Here is a 16788-nt window from a genome sequence, read left to right on the forward strand (position 1 = left end):
TCTGCTGACCCCCACCCCCCCTCCCAGTAATGTAGATTTATACACACTTACATAATATAGCGAGACAGACAGACAAATGGGCTTTGAGAGCCTGCAGGGCGCAGCAGGGACCTCCAGCCTGCCAGGGATGTGCCAAGCTGCAAGGACCTCACAGCACCCGGTTCTTCTGCCCCCAGCCATGGTGATGCTCCCCCTCACCACTGCACTGGTGGGGGGAAGGAGGGACGTTGGTCTTTGGCTGCTGGAGTGATGTGCCTTGTGGCCAAGCTCAGGGTATGAAGCCTCCCGGCCGCCCTCCTCCTCCCCACGAGGTAGTCGGGGAGCTTGGCCGCATTTGATGTGTGAGGTACAGAGAGGAGGTACAGCCTGGCAAGAGGGCACATATTGGATGGGGGGCAAAGCCCTGCCAGCCCCATGGCTCTCAGCATCTTCCTGACAGGAGCTGTTGTCCAGCCTGTGGTCCCTTTGCAGACAGAAGAGTGGTAGGAAGGGGTAAGGCTGCAGGTGTTGGCACCCTGCTGAGGGTCACCCCCTAGCTGGGCACTCACCTGCCTCCTTGGAAGCTCTTTGGGAACAAGGGAGAGATCCTGTCACACACTCAATGAGCCAAATACAGTACTTGTGTTAGCAAAATGAAGCACTACCAGTTCTGAGGTTCAGTCTGGGAGGAAAGCAGAAATAGCCCTCATTTAGTATGGAGGCCACAGAAATAGCATTGTCCCCCTAAGGAAAGACGGGGGCAGTGAGGTCTCTGAGACAGAGAAAAGAGAGACACTTCTGAGATTAAAAGGCCATTCAGCAAAGAGAGAGCAAGGACACAGTGCCACAGGGAAAGGACACACAGCCCTTCCAGCCTGCTGTGTGATACTGTCAGAGTGGATGACACACAGATCCAGTCCCCTCCCCAGATACAGCAGGGGCTGGACTTTGCTGCTGCCAGCTCTGGCTTAACTCGTCCTGTCCCCATTCCTTTCCAAAGCAAACGGGATTTACTGGAGCAAGAGATGTGCAGAGACAAGGCATCATTGTTCCCCAACCCACCCTGCAGCTCTTCCAGGAGCGCATCAACACCTTGCAATGTGCCACGCAAAGAACTTTTTTACTGGATTGGGTTGCAAATGTATTGCTTATTGCCAGCTCAGGTGAGTCAGCCCGATCAGGGGCTGATGTGCCACCAGGGAAAAGTGGAAGTGGGAGGAAGAGGAATCAGCTGCAGACTGGGGTGAATGAATTCCCAAGGTTAAACAGAAACCTTGGGGCCTCTGGATATGAGACTGGACCGGGATGGTCAGGACTTCCCTATTTGATCAAACCAGGGCTGGGACAAACTGCCCCATCACCCTCCTAGAATGACCCTGGCCTGAGGCACCACCATTTTCATTCTGCACAGACAGAAATAGCTTCAACTCCACATTTCCAGGGTAGACAATAGGGGACAGAGAAGGCAGTGAGCATCTGGGGGAGTGGAGAACACTCCTTCAATTCTGCCAGACTCAAATTAAAGGGAAAACTATAATTTTCAGCAGCAAAACAATGTGGCTGCAGAGCTGCAGCTGCAGCACTTAACACTTGCAATTAGACTAGAAAGGGCAACAGGGCTTGGTCAACAAGAAACCCACAGAAGCACTGGGTTTAAAGCTCTTCTGGAGAGAGAAATGTGGCCCTAAATCTGCAAGTAGCCAAGTACAGAAGAGAAGAAAGCAGCACTGGGGAACAACAGCTCATCCACGCTCAATCCTCCTGCTAGGACAAGCAACACTGTGAGCAAGATCAGGCTACGCAAGCAGGAATGTCAGCATGGGAAAGACCCCAGGCTCTGTAGACCCTCAAACAGCCCACCACGCAGGGTGAAAGCAAAGTACCTGGAAGACAGGCAGATGGGGTGACAAACAAGGCAGGGAGCCCCTGAGCACCAGACACACCTCACAACTGGTTGTGATGAGGAGCTGAGCTCCCACATTCTGCATTGCACTTGATAATATCAGCACCTACTGAAGGACCCACCTCCTGGCTGCTGCCCGCCAGCCCAGGAAGCTCTGTGGGTCACGGGGAACGGGTGGTCCCCTGTTAGTCCAACAGGCAGGGCAGTCTGTGTCGGAAGGAAAGCAAAGCATCCTTTTTCCAGGGGTTTTGGGGTCATTTTGGTCCTCTGTGCCTTGCATAGTATTCTTCAGCTACTGAAGCAAAACACCTCTTGTTGTTTGGTTGCAATACTGCAAGGGAGAAGCCTGCATAGTGTCCTGGATCAGCACTGAGAGGACCTGTTATATATGTGTGTGTGTGTGCATGTGTGCATTTGTCTGTATTTTTTTTTCCACCAGGAGGATGTTGAAGTTAACACTTGTCATTGTAGAGCAGGGAAGGACCAAGGGATAACCCCATGGCATGCACAGGGGAGGAGCAAGGCACAGCCCTTAACAGGAGCGCAACACCTGCGCCTGCATGTGCACACAGAGCTACAGGGACCCCATTCTCAGCAATCATTCCTCCTTTCTGCCACACTCCCTGTGTATCTGCTACACACCTGGACTAAGCAACGTGACCTACAACATGTGGCCATGACCCCGAGCCTCAGGGAAAGGCAAATCCTTTTATGCAGCCAGATTTCCTTGGTTGGTACCATTCCACATCCCATACAGGTGGAACAATGTCTATCAAGGTCCATCTCCCCAGCATGGAGAACCATGGTAGCCATTGTGTGCCACAAAGCGTGGCCAGAGCAGCTCTGGCTGCTCCAGGAGAGCCAGGGAGGAGGGTGGATGGAAGCACACAGGTGGGGAGGGAAGGCTGAGCTGCTTCCTCCACACTGCCGCCAATGGGCACCAGCTGGGATGTGTGGGATCTCGATTACTATCTTTTGTTTAAAGCCAGCCTCATGGAAAACTATAAATTAATCTGCTAATTAAATACTCAGGTGAGAGACCAGGGAACCTCCAGCTGTGCAAGCAGAGGAGCAGCTATGGCTTCTTCCGCAGGTAATTGGAAGGGATCCAGCCCTCCCAGCACGGCCCCCCAGTCAGGACCTTACAAAACCACCAGCCGCTGCTGTTCTTCTCACGAACTTCAAATAAAGTCCCTTCCTTAAAGCTGTTGGTCTCCTCGTCGCCTTCAAAATCTGCCACTGCCACATAGAGAGCTTCCCTGGTGATGTCTGGACTGGAGATGGGGGCTGAGGTCCTCTCCTTGGCTTCCCCTCTCTCCACTGGCTTGGATATGACCTTTGGGCTTATGCTGCTTTTGACTTTGGCTTCATCTTGGATGGAGGCAGAGAGGAATGGTTTGGCTTTCGGAGGAACCAGCATGGGCCTCCCTGGCACTGGGGATGACCTGATTTCGGGTGCTTCCCGTGCCGGGGCCCTCAGCTCCGCTGCAGGGACAGAGACAGGACCCCCTGTTTTCTTGGGGGGTGGTGGTCTGCGAGGTGGCACCACGGGGCGCTGTGGTGGGGGCTCCCTGGCACCCGCAGGGTTTGCCGGGCCCAGGGGAGGTTTGGGCAGCGCCTCTTTTGTGGTGTGGCTGTCCAGCCTGGGCAGGGGTTTGCTCTCCATGCCCGGTCGCTCCTGAAACCTTCCAGAAGCCTCCGAAGAGGCCATGGCGTTACTGAAGGAGCTTTCGTTGGCAGTGGTATCCTGCTCGGAGGGTTTCTCTGGGCACTTTGCAGGTCTAAGCTTGCTCCGCAGGTTGCAGATGTCCAGTTTATCATCAGCTGGTGGCGGATCAGTCCTGGGGGCTGCAGCGGGTTTTGGCCTGATCTGAGGTCTTGACTTCAAGAATGGATTCTGGGTGATGGGCTCAGGCTTGTCCTCCACGGGCTCAGGTTTTGGCTTCGTTGGCTTGACAATGGGCCGGAGATTTGGCTTCTTCACCTCCTTGGCCGACACCTTATGTCCACATTCCAGTCCCATTTCGTTTTTCAGCTGGAAGAGTTTGCCCTTCTCCGGTTTGAGCTCTGGCTTCTTGATGTCCTTAGGGGCTGCCGACTGCTTCGGTGGAATCATGGGCAAAATCATGCCTGGGGGCTTGGGAGGAGGCCTCTGCCTCTCCAGTAATTCACCTTCTGATTTAATGATGGACTCCTTCCTGGGCGGCAGGCTGGGCTTCTCCTCTGTGTCACGGTCTGAGATCTCCTCATAGCCACCAGCAAAGGCTAAGTCCCCACTCTCAGGAGCCTCCTTCCCCTTCCAGTCTTTGGCCCACTTCCCACCACAGTCCATACCATTAGGAGGAGCCTCTGGCAGAGGACGGCACGGTCCCGTTGCTTCCTCGCTGGCGCTGCTCTCAGCTGCAGCATCGCTGAGCCGGAGCTGAGCCATCTCGCTGGGAAGTGGAGCCAGGAAGTTTGGCCTGGATGCGTTGCTGGTTTTCTTGTACTTATCAATGAACGTGGCGGGGGCCCAGCCTTCCTTCTCTTCAATCTGAATGTACCACCAGCCACTCAGGTTCTTCTCAATAACCTGCCAAGGTGAAAGGAAACCTCAGACATCCATACAGGAGTGCTCTCTGCGCAACAGGGGATGCTCAGTGTCTCTGAAGTGATGCCAACGTGGCACATGGCCTTGGTGCCTCTCCATTCAAAAGCCATGTAATCACAGCGTGGGTATCCTAATAGGAGGGGAACCTGGTGACAACCTCTGCAAAGGAAGGGGACCTGCGTGCCATGGAACTGAGGAACAACATCGCCACGTCGAGGAGCTGCCGCTGAGCTGTCCCTGTCCCGGGACCGGGATGTCAGGTACCAGCGGCGGCCACTGCGCGGCACTGTTGGAGCGACCAACCGGCAGCGATGCTGCATGGACCAGGCACCCTCAGACACGGTCCTTTGCGTGCTCCACAAGTGGGGCTGGGACCTGGAAGGGCCCCAGTGGGGCAGCCGTGAAGGGAAAATCCTCTTAGAGAGGCACAGCCTACATTTTGAAAAGCAAAATCACATCTGCAGGAGGAATTCTGCCAGCAGAAAGCAATTCTGGAAGGGCTTTTGATTTTACACCTGGCCTAGCTAGGGAAAAACCACAATCTCTACCCCCATTTGTGGTGTGGTTTTAATTTTCGTTAGCTCAGACAACACAGTACCCACACACTTGCAGGACAGGAGTCCACCAAGAGCACTACGGACTCCAAAGTCTCGTGAGCTCATACAGGTGCCTCTCCCACTCTCAGAGAGCCCTGGGATGTTAACAGTCCACAGAGGCAATCACATGCATCACCATGCCCGGTTTCCACCCAGAATGCCGTGGTGAGCAGATCTTCCCTGCCTGGAAAGGGACCTCCTGCCTGAAACAGGTCCCAGGGCAATGGGAGTCAGGAGCACTGCACTGATGTGAAGATGTGAGAAGATGACAGTCTCACCTCTACTTTCATTCCTGCCTGGAAGCTGATGCCATCAGGGATGGTGGTCTGGAAGTCAGCAATGGTGTAATACTCCTCTTCCACTTGAGGAGGAACAGGAGGTTTAGGCAGGTTCAAACCACGTGGCTATGACAAGAGAAAAGAATACCCATCAACGTGTTTCTACAGCAGGTGCGACACAACATTCACACAGGCCACCAGCCCGCAGAGACCCAAGACAGCACAGCCAGAGCAGGGACAACTGCTGTGCCCATGCAGCATCCTCACCAACACGAACAGGCAAACCATTTCCAGGCTGGGCATCAGAGCTCTTGCTGACAGCCAGAGGGAGGGAGCCAGTCTGCAGCCTCCCACTGGCAACCCAGCTTTGCAGGACAGACTGGCTAAAAGTTCCTTTAAAGACCACATGCAAAGAGAGGAGTCTTAAGACAGCAGGGAGGCAGCGTGTGTACTCCGGCCTTGATCAAGAGCACAGCCCATGGGACAGGGACAAAATCCCAGGCAAAGACTAACCAGTGACCAGAGCTCCTTTCAGTGCTCTATGATTTCCTTTGCCATTGCTGCGCTCTTACACCAACTGGCACTTACTATGGTGAGATCTCGGCGAGGAGGGGGTCTCTGCCTCATCTTCGGTGACTCTGTGGAAGAAGAGTTTCAGATGCTGTTGAGTTTCTGGCTTTTGCTTGCGTGCGTGTTCAAAACACACAAGTGACAGAGAAAAAAGAAAGGCAAGGATCAACCTGCCCCATGGGCAAGGAAGCTGGAGGAATCTGTCTGCCTGGTACCCTGAGTAGCACAGGTCATCCAGGTTTTGAGGGCATCCCACTGGAAGAGGAAGCAGCTTTGCACCATGAGGTGCTGCTGGGAAACACAGCTGAGGTGACCACATGAAACTAGCTTTTTCATTGCAGGCCTGACCCAGAAGACTGGCTTCCAGAGGGTTAAAAATGCCCCAGCTTTTGAGGAGAGAATCTCCGGATCCCCATCACATTTGCTGATGATGCTCAGCAGGTCCCAGGGCAGTGCTGTGCCTGTGCAATGCCACCTCCAGATCTTGATGCAGAACTCACAGCACTTACAAGCCTTCTGCCTTCCTCACACCCCCTTACATGACTGAAAAGCCTGCAGGAAAGGCTGCACTTGCACCCCAGCCACCACCGGCCTCATCTTGACCGGCCACTTACTGCGTCGGATGTCAGCATTGGGCAGGGGACGGTTGTCGAATCTCCCATCCCTTTGGCCAGCGAGCCCATCCTTCTCTCGGCTCGCCAGGACCTGCTGCCGGGAGATGCCGTCCAGATCCAAGGCACAGGAATGGGTGGAGGAGCCTGAGCCGAGCTTCTGTGAGAACATCTCTCCACTCCCCTTTTTGAGGTAGGAGGCAGGGGCCCAGCCTTCTTGGCCCTGGTACCTGTGGTGGCAACAACGGCAGTGTCACTGCGCAGAGCCTCTGCGCGGGACTGGGGATGTGAGCCCTTCCTGGAGCAGTGACCCATTGCGCTCAAGTGGTGCTGAGCCATCAGACATCCCTGGAGCCGAGCTCAGGACGAACACTGACTGAGGATGCTGCGTGATCTGGGCAGAATGAGCTGGTCATGCTCCATGGCATGTGGGCACCTGGAGAGCTCCAACCATGACTAACGCTCCTGTGCAAGCTGGCCACAGCCAGCGGGCCAAGGGCTGGAAATGGCACAAAGCCCCGTTTCCTTTTCACCTCAGCAACGGAACTAAGTTCAGGAATGATACACACTGGCAGGGGAACAGAGGGGAAAAACAGAGGGCTGCTGCTAGGATTGACATACCTGGTCTTTGGAGAAGGCACAAGCCCTCTGCCTGCACACCGGCAGCCTGGGTCCCTTCCCTGCTCTAAATCTGCACAGTTCAGCAGAGAAACCAGCCCCGTGATGTGACTGAAAACCCACATCCGCAGTGTCCTGCCATGCTGGAGGGTCCTGCGCCAGAGCCTCTCCCCGCTGGCTGGGCTGCAGCCACTACGCTCAGATGGCACCAGCTACTGAGTAATTGCCTTTAGAGCTCTCGTGGCAGCCCTCCTCCACTTAAAAAGTCAATGGATGTTTTTCTGGGGCTCTGCTGCTGCCAAGACCACAGGTTCAATGTAAGGTTAAGAAAATTGCAGCATGTGCTCCCACCCTGCTCAAGTCCGGCCGTTTGCAAGACCACAGACAAGAGAAAATGAGCTTCCCGCAGAAAACAAGTATCAGCTCAGCACGGCCTGGAGTCTTTGGCCTCAGCATACCCTGCACACAGCAGACCTGGCCCAGACAGTGGCTCTTCTCTTCTCACCTCCTAACACAGCCAGAAGATCCAGCCTGCCTCTGGAACACTCACTGGTTTTCCTACCAGCAGCACATGATGTAACACTAACGCTCTCACACTGGTTCCCTTTGCACTGCTGGGGCATGTGATGCCATGATGCAGTCCACCTCCCAGCACAGGAAATCAGGGGATTTTAAAGATGTTCAACCACAGCTATGGTTGGCTGAAGCCCTGAATGTCAACTAGCCTTAGTTTGTAGGGATGGAGAGAAATGAGTCCTGGTTCTCTGCCCTTTCCTAGACTTGCCTTTGGACTGTACATCCCATGTGCTTTGCACAGCCCCAGCTGCAGTACCAGGGAAGAGCAAGAGGCAGGGACAGTACCTGATTTTCCACCAGCCCTCCAGGTTCTTCTGGATCACCACCACCACGGCCCCTTTGTCCAGGTTCATTTCATCCTGGTCTCTTGCGGTATATGGGTAAATAACAGTGTACTTCTCCTCTGTTGGAAAGAAAGTGCAGTTTCACAGAGATACTCTTTTATGGAAACCTGGACTCAGTTGAGCAATGGTTAAGTGCTTTATATAAATGATAATTCTTATCGTAATGTAGGTGCAAACACACAGAGATACACGACCATTCAGGAGAGAAATGTCATTGAAATGTATTTCAAAACAAACCCAGCTGCATTTGGAAATGTAAACTTTGGGGAGCTAGTCTGGCCCAAAGAAATTGTCTACAACAGTTCCTCCTCTCCCTCAGGACTAAAGACTACCTCTTATATGACAGCTCTCCTTTCACTTGCTCTTCACAGAAGCCCTTCCATGCTTCCATTTCAGTTCACATTTCTCTCTCAGTGTGTTTAAAGAACTGCTCCCTATACAGGGAAATAAATCCCATGGCCATCAGGGAGTAACCCCACACATACAGATGTGCTCTCATGCACAGCTCTTAAACTGCTCTACAATGGCAGGTCTACATGAACTTCCCTGTTCAACATCCGAGTCCCCCAAGACACTTGTCAAAGCCATGTGGTGAGCCTGGAGAAGAATCTGATGTCCTGTCCACTAGACCAAATGAAGGCAAGCAGGGACATGGATGCTATTCCCTTCAAGAGGAAGGGAAACATCCTAACAGCCATGCAGACATGTCAGACAAACAGGTTCATCCGTCCACCCCTCTCCCTCACCTTGTCCTGCCCTCTCTGGAAGAAACCCAGGAAAGCAATTGCCTGTGCTTAAGCAGTGCCACAATAGGGTGAAGGCCATTTTGGGAAAAGTCTGCCTCCAAACCTCACACTTCTGGACATTCATATATCCCCACTGTGCAGGTTTCCTGAATTTCCCTTCTTGGAGGAACACAGCCCTCAAAGGGCCCTATTTCCCTCCCCCTTCATGCAAATGAGTCAAAGCAGAAAATGTCCTGTCACATCCAGCAAAACCAAGCTGTCTTTTCTGCTCCTGATCCCATCTGAGCCACTAACCTAAGGACAATGCTCAGAGGAGTTACTCTTACAGGACCTAAGGCAGCAGTTGCAATAAGTCTGCACATATGTGTTGGGGGAAAGCAGAAACTCCAGCCTCTGGACCCAAAACAAGCCTCAAAAAGTGTGAAGGAGCAGCTGATAGAAGAAAGAGAGGTGGACATGAGTGGGCCTAACATAAGGCTGAGGAGCACATATGGCAGGCATTAAGCACTGACACAGGCAGGGTCCATCACATGCAAAGCAAACCAACATGCAGACAACGTTCCAAGCGCAAAACATGGGCAGCCAAACAAGTCTCTGTGAAGTCCACCTTGACCCCATCCACTGGTGTACAAGTCCCCAAGAGTCCGACGGCGGCTAACGTGCCTGGGCAGAGACCAGTATCTCCATGGGACTGGGAAGAGCATGTTGGGGAAGCAGGAGAAGGATAAAAGAGGACATAAGGAAGTAGCTCTTCAGGTCCAAGGGGAGACAGGGCTGATACCAGAGAGTGGCACAGAGACTGTACTCACCTGGAGACCCCTCCCCAGTCTGAGCCCCCCTCCCACCTCCATCTCCAGAAGCATTTCAGATTTGCTCTAAGCAAAGGCCACAACCTTGTTATTCTCACAATGTGAGCTTAGGTTTGTTCTTTGTTCTGCATGGGTTTAGAAGACACGTGAATTGTCCTATGACCTGAGCTTTGCTCCTTTTCCAGTGCAGGTAAAACAGCTCCTAAAGGATGCACTGGGATGGCAGGACTGAGCATTCCCTCGAGGTGGCATCTTCAGCCCCTCTGTGGGGAGCAGAAAGGCCAGCAGTTACACCACCAGTGTCCAGCTGCCCCCCTCCTGCTGCAGCACTGGAGCAGAGCACTGGGTGGGCAGGACTGTTATGGGCAGACAGGACTGAACAGCACGTGTGGGTTTGTCCTTCCCCAGGCTCGTGTCCTGTCCAGGTCAGGGAGGGCTACGCAGTCCTGCGAGCAGCTCAGTGCAGATCAGCAGGAAGAAGCTGGGGCAGATGTCTCCAGCAGCTTCTTACCTTCATCGGACTGCATGGAGAACTCTTCCTGGACACCATCCTGGGCCTCCAGGCAGGTTGCTGGTACCCATCCTTGCTCCTCCAACGTGCTCACAAACCACCAGCCTGAGAACAAAAAAGCAGGCAGCTCAGCCAAGGGCTCCCACCAGCCCAGCACTCCCTTTCTCCTTCCAAACCACAAGCCTTGGGGGCTTTGCCCCCTCCTTGCTGTCTACATGGGAAGCTGGGTGACCAAAAAGCAACAGAGCCAAGCACTAACTTAAAGGAAGCACAGGCAGCACCACAGGAGAATCACAGCTGAATGACACCTAAATGTATGGTTCCCTCCCCATTTAAAATGGGAGAGGGTCTGAGAACTGAACAACTCCAGCCACCACGTTTGCTCTCCTTTTTTCCTCCCGCTTTGTGGCTCATTTTCCCTCAGTCTGGGTCAGCAAGCCTGGGGCTAATTAGCAGAGATGAATCCCCTGTCTGCAAATCAGTAGCTGACTCCTGCTGTGCTCTCGCCTTCTTTACATTTGTGGAAACAGCAGATTTTAAAAGCTAAGAGCAAATGCAGGATTAAAACATGAGCTCTCCCAGCGGAAACCCAGCCAGCTCCATAGCAGCCACAAGCAATTCTGGGCCACCCTGGGTGTCCAATCAAAACAAATGCGTGGTCCTCAGTTATTAAAAGCACAAGCTATTTGTGTCTTGGGGGGTGGGGGGGGGAATAAAGACTGAGCATTATCCTCAGAACCTCACCAGTGAGTCATTTAGAAAGACAACTAGATTGTCGGGGAGGGAATCAGCAGCTATCTGCAAGGAAGGGAAACCAGGTTGGCAGGGATAAAGAAATCATTTGCCACAGCTTTTGAATTGGCTGTGCTAATAGGCTTCACTTGCTTCAGGGTTACTTTTATTTTCCTCATTCTCCAACATAGCTGCGGGTGCAGCCAATTTTGCTGCAATGTTGCAGGTTCCCCCAATGCTCTGGGGACCTGCTTTCCTTAGTTCTTTTCACAATTTATCTTTAAATCCCTCTAAGCAACCTCTGTTAACTTCAGGGAATAAATTCCCCTTTTCAACAAACTCCCGAAGTTGGGCCCAGGACACAACCCAAGCCCTTTGCAGAGGTTACGAGCAAGTTTAAGTTCTGAAGCAAGCGAATAGCTCAGCTGCCTGCCCCGCTCCACGCCGGGTGCTTCATTGTGTTCAGAGGCAAGAACTGTGAATGCACAATGGGGCCTTTCATTCGGCACTATGAGAATGTCCCCCTGTCAATAAAACAAGCCTGCCAACTCCAGGAATGGCTTTTGTCCTCAGGACCTATTGGCCAAGTTTTTCAGCATGAAGAAGCATAAAGCAGAGACTGAAAGACGGATGGCGCCTGGCGTTCAGCATAGGGATAAGACCTTTCCTTTAGAGACAGACTTATCCATGCTCATACAGCCTGCAGACTGAAGCTGCCTCCACGTCCCACCTCAGCTGACCATTCAAGGACATCCCTGTGTGATGCCTGAAGGCTGTTTTTCTTAAGGACCTATCAGGAAAACACTGACAATACAGGATTGCTATTCCTGCCCTTGCCCTGTGACACAGTAGACCCGAAGTTCTCTATCAAGCCAAATGCTCTGTACCTGATTCGTTCTTCTCAATGATATCCACCAACTGGCCCACGCACAAGCTGATCTCAGAGCTCTCCTGCTTCTGGTAGTCCGCCACCACGACATACTGCTCCAGTACCAAGGGGTCGACCGATGCAGAGTCAGCTCCTGCACAGGGGGGACAAGAACCGAGCCATGTGCCAGCGTCAGCACCAGCTCCCAAGAGCACAGACCACCGCTCCCGAGCACTTGCTGGCCTGCAAGCAGCTCCAGGACACCCTGAGGACCCCAGCGTGAGAGACGTGAGCCGGAGACTTGGGCAGAGTGAGGAGGACAGAGACCAAACCAGCAGCCAGGTGAGATGGGTACAGCCAGGTGAGACCTTTTACTTGTTACCCACCTTCCTGCTCGCAGACAGAGCTGTCCAAGCAACCCCACCACCACCGCAGATGCACACAGCAGCCTAGACCCTGCTGTCAGAGACCAAGGGGGCTCAGGGATGTCTCCTGTGCATTGGCATCACCTGTCCCAATGCACAGACCAGCTCAGACCCCAACTCAAAGCACACAACCTGCAGCGAGTTTTGCTGGTCCTGGCTAAAGAGCCTGGACACTCAGGCAGAGAGGTGTTTGTAGGACAGAGCAGCATCCCTCTGTCATCCTCCTTATGTATTTCAGTCACCTTCCCACAGCTCACGAGCAAGGTTTGCTCTCTCTATTTGCTCCACTAACTCTGCTCAGCTCCTCCTGCCGAGATCAAAATTTCATGTCAGAAAAGAATAAAAAAGCACCCAAAGAGGAGCAAACTGGCAGGATACACCCGGAGCAAAGCTCTCCTTCGCCCAGGAAAAGCGCGATACCCGGAGGAGAGAGGGATGCTGCGGTCCGGGCTGCACCGAGCCCGCGCAGGCTGCGGGTGGCACTGCGAGCTAAGGCCAGGGACACCCGGGAGCACTGCCAGCCCCTGCTCGGCAAGGGACTAGCAGCGAGGCACTGCAGGGCTAGGCTGGCTTGTATTCTGCAAGCACATCTTCATCTGGGAGAGCGCTCTGGATACAGATGCACGCCCTTCACTTGGCGATGCTCGCTTTGGCAGCACCGCAACAGGATTCCACTCGCATCAATCACTGCTTAAGAAACATGGCCCCAAGTTTTTCCCTATACACCCAGCAAAGCCACCTTTTTCCCCATATCTGCACCAAGGCTTGTGGTGTGCAGAGAGACCATGCAGTGACCCAGGGCTTTGCACCGTCACATAACACACTGAGTGTGCTCAATGCTAAGCCCAGCCTATTCAGCCCCACCAATTTCAGTGTTCTCCTGTGCTCAGCCTCCTCCTAAACCAGCTCTGGTTACCCAGAGCACCACCAGCACTTGCCCCATCTGCCTCCAAAAGCCTCCAAGAAGCAAAAAGGTGTCAGAAACTCTTGCCCATGACTCCTCTCCACCCCGAGCCCCAGCTCTGGCCCCCAACCCAACACTTTGCCTTGCAGCTTCACAACCTGTCAGATGAGGACACTGCTACATTACCCTGCTCTCCCCAGATGCAGTAAGAATTAATTAATACCTGCCAACTGCTTTGGAAGTAGGACAGTGTTAATTATTATATCACCAGTGATCAAAAGAACTGCACACCTGATCATGGGTGTTAAGTTAAACGTACAGGGGCTGCGCATGTACCCTGAGGAGAGAGCCTCAAGCTTTGGTCTGGGGCAGAAATCACATCTGGCCCAGCCCTGTAGCTGCTATGGCACGGCAGATGTACAGGACAATTAGCTCCCAGTCTCTGAAGGGTGTGAAATTACATAGAGAGTGGTGGTCCCTTGGGACAGTTAGGTGACATGCAGCAAAAAAATTCAGACTGCATCACCAGGAACAAGTTTCTATGGGCAATTGTACCTACTCTGTAAGAGGCCCCAACGGCTTGCCCATTACATGAGAGGACTCAGCCTGACCAAAGATCTTTCTCATGGGGAAATTTATTGCAGAGCGTAAGTTCCCCAGTAGGAAACCTACAGTGGCACACTCATCCCAAAAGGGTATGAGTAGAAATGGACAAGATCTAGCAGGTCTTCAGCAATCCTAGGATGCTCCACTGCCTCACACACAAGTTATCATGTGCACAAGGGTCACAAGCTCTCAAACTGGTTCTGAGAAAGAAAGGCCACAACAAAGATTTAAACAAACAATGTATGTTCAGGGCAGTGTTATTTAAAGGAAGAGGAGGCAAATTGTCCATGTTATTCTGCTATAAACAGCACACTGTAGAGCTCCAGGTGAGCTGGCCAAGTGCAGAGGATCTGTTACCGCTAATGAAAGCTTCCTCTGTACCAAAGCCCAGAGGTGGGGTGCCAGACAGAATTAAAAATAGCCCTCTAAAGTGAATGGTGGATGCTAGGACTATCTGTTCTACTAGCTCAATTAAAGGTTTGTGCTTAAAGTGATCAGAGGATCTATTCAACCCCTGAGAGAAGAATAACAGCTACAGGAAGAGAGAAGTCCTCTCCTTTCTGCCTCTCTCACTGTAATTATGCTCACTTCTCTGAGGCTATTTGTAGTTTCAGCAGGCAATTCTAGATCCTCCAATGTACCTATTAAACCAACAACAGAAGTTGTAATCTGAGCTTGGAGGAAGACGTAGGAGTTAATTTTAGGAGCATCATCACCTGGCATAATCATCCTCAACCACAAAAACCACACTCAAGTAAACAACAAAACATCCTATATATGGGATGAGAGACTTGGGTCTCTTAAAAATAGCAATGGTGTAAACCTTACTATCTAGGATGAGAGACAATACTAAAGCTCTGCAGCTGGGAAGCAGAGGAAGCATTAATACAGCCTAGAGCCCACAAGAGAGTGAGTTTTGCAGACAGGTGTAGGCAGAAGCACAGACTGTGTATCCTGAACACCCCTCATTTGTGGGACTGACACAGACGTGGCCTTAGAAGGGATGTGCATTGAATCGTGAGACACTGCGGTCCTTGGACTGGGCTTGCAGAACTGATGATTGCCATGGATGCAGGAGAGCCACCAGGGAGACACAGCTCAGGGCCAGGCAGGGCACATCTCAGCTACCAACCCAAGGACTGCGCAGGAGAGTGACCTTGCTCTCAAGACATGTCACATACGGGTCAGCCTGTAACTCTTTACAGGTTTTGTTTTACCAGAAACTTGGCCACTTGAGATGGACAAAATCAGTAGGAAATCTCATATACAGAGGGTTGCTTGTGATGTTTCCAGCCTTTCCAATCTCTGGCTTTGCAGTATCAGGGACAAAAGCAAGGACTTCCTTATGGGGTTTGGACACTGGTGCCTCCAGAGGCAAACAAGAGCTCAGGCACAGAGGCCACAGGTATCTGGTTTTGAAGCTGTTTGCTCCAGTCCTTGCCTAACACATCTTCCAAAGATGTAATTCTCTGGTAAAGTTTCTTCCTCCTAGTCCTCTGGCCTGTGCTAATCAGACTCAGTGCGCCCAGGATCCCTCTCTTCTCTCAGCCTCTCCCATGAGTTTGTGAAGATCAGTACTGCAAAAGCGACTTTCTTTCTGCTCTCACGTGAAGTGGGCAGTAGATGCTGTGCTGTACTCTTTGCAAGCCCTCCCATCTCTCCAGGGATTTTTCCAGAACTGTAAAATAATCACATGGAAACATCATTCATCCGTGGAGTTTTAGAAAAGTCCCCTTATGGCTGCTAGAGGATGTGAGAACTGTGTTTTCACTGTATCTCATTAGAATGAATACTGTGGTTTGGGGTCTCTATGCCATTGCAGGCACGTTGCATAGCACAGCAAAAGGGATGTGGCCACACAAGAAAGCATCTAAAATAAAGCTAGCAGGGGGATATTTGAGCTCTCTGCCAGCCTCCTTGGGCAGTTCCTCCCAAATACAAATTCTGCAGACAGTTTCAGGTTCCCCTGCACTAAGTCAGTGCTGCAATGAACCCACGACTGAATAGAAATGCTCAAAACAGTCTTGGGGACTGATAGGATGACTACTTTTAGATGTACCTAAATCAGTGGCCAAGTCAGTCCTCAGAATCCCAGAGACCAGGGAATAATCCACCCCCCTGCAAGCTGCAGGCTGTATGGAGCCTGGGCCCATGCCTAAGGCTCACAGACATGTGGGATTACAAATACTGGTAAAAAAAGCTAAGCAGAGGAAACAGATTTTACTTCCAGTGCTTGCTTACACCGGGCCCTCCTCGCAACAGCAAATGTCACTTGAGTCTCTTGGTCACCACAGGAGGTTGAGGGCAGGCAGCACTTTAACCCGCTTCACATCCCAGTGTTTGCTCAAATCCCATTTCAAACAGGGCTTGCTGCCAGGAGCTCGGGAGGTTTTTCCAGCACTCTCTTGAAGAGCAGTGCAACCCCGCTCTAGCAATGCTGGGAGAAATAAGCAATTGGGAGGTTGCTTATTGGAAAATACTCGTGATTTGTGTTTGTTAGCAGCTATTGGATACTCCTTCCCCAGGGAGACCCATAATGAATTAGCTTTGTTTGTGCCTTGCTGCAGATTTGCTACCTCAAAGCAGGCCTGGCTTGAGAAACTGATGAACTTCCTCAAGGTGTAAGTGGAATTGGGATTAACAGCAGCAGAACCCACTGTTTCTGCTGCCAGAAAATGCCAGACAGTGAGCAGAATCTCTGAGCATGTCTGTCATGAGGCATCAGCCCTTTGTAACACTACTGCATGCAAACATCTTTCCCTGGTGGCTACTGCACATATGCCAGATGCCAGGGGCAAAACAGCGCATCCTGCCCTGTCAGAGCAGGCTCTGGCTCGGACACTTCCCAAACTCTCCCTGTTTTCTCCCTCTTAATGGTGACAAGCAAACAGCATCTCAAAGAGCATTTTCTCTTTGACCTCAGCAACATCCCTGTGTCACTTACTTCCAAACCCACCATGCCAACAGGATGGCAGAATAAAGTTGCCCATAAACTTGCAGTGGGAAGGCAGAACAAAGGCAGGACACAAGCAGGAAAAAAGCTCCTGCCTCTCTAAAAACCAGCATCCTTAAACTGAATTCTCCCCTCAAAGAACTGAGTTATGCAGCAGAAATTTTCTTCC

At 52.0% G+C, this 16788-nt stretch overlaps 1 protein-coding gene across 2 annotated transcripts in view; it reads right to left on the minus strand.

Annotated features, from left to right (window-relative positions):
* SH3PXD2B (SH3 and PX domains 2B) overlaps nt 1-16788 on the minus strand; it is a 73025-nt gene continuing 56237 nt past the window's right edge. Inside the window, exons 7-14 of one of the 2 annotated variants that reach the window (XM_030504469.1) lie at nt 11751-11885; nt 10132-10236; nt 9419-9502; nt 8007-8124; nt 6531-6757; nt 5935-5984; nt 5347-5472; nt 1-4454 (exon numbers count right to left, since the gene is read on the minus strand). In XM_030504469.1, coding sequence (XP_030360329.1) covers nt 2958-4454; nt 5347-5472; nt 5935-5984; nt 6531-6757; nt 8007-8124; nt 9419-9502; nt 10132-10236; nt 11751-11885 — 2342 coding nt within the window. In that variant the 3' untranslated portion in view covers nt 1-2957. The remainder of the gene's footprint in view (nt 4455-5346; nt 5473-5934; nt 5985-6530; nt 6758-8006; nt 8125-9418; nt 9503-10131; nt 10237-11750; nt 11886-16788) is intronic. The other variant, XM_030504470.1, reaches the window with a different exon arrangement.

The sequence above is a fragment of the Strigops habroptila genome, chromosome 12 (genome assembly GCF_004027225.2).
Source record: "Strigops habroptila isolate Jane chromosome 12, bStrHab1.2.pri, whole genome shotgun sequence".
Lineage (NCBI taxonomy): Eukaryota > Metazoa > Chordata > Aves > Psittaciformes > Psittacidae > Strigops > Strigops habroptila.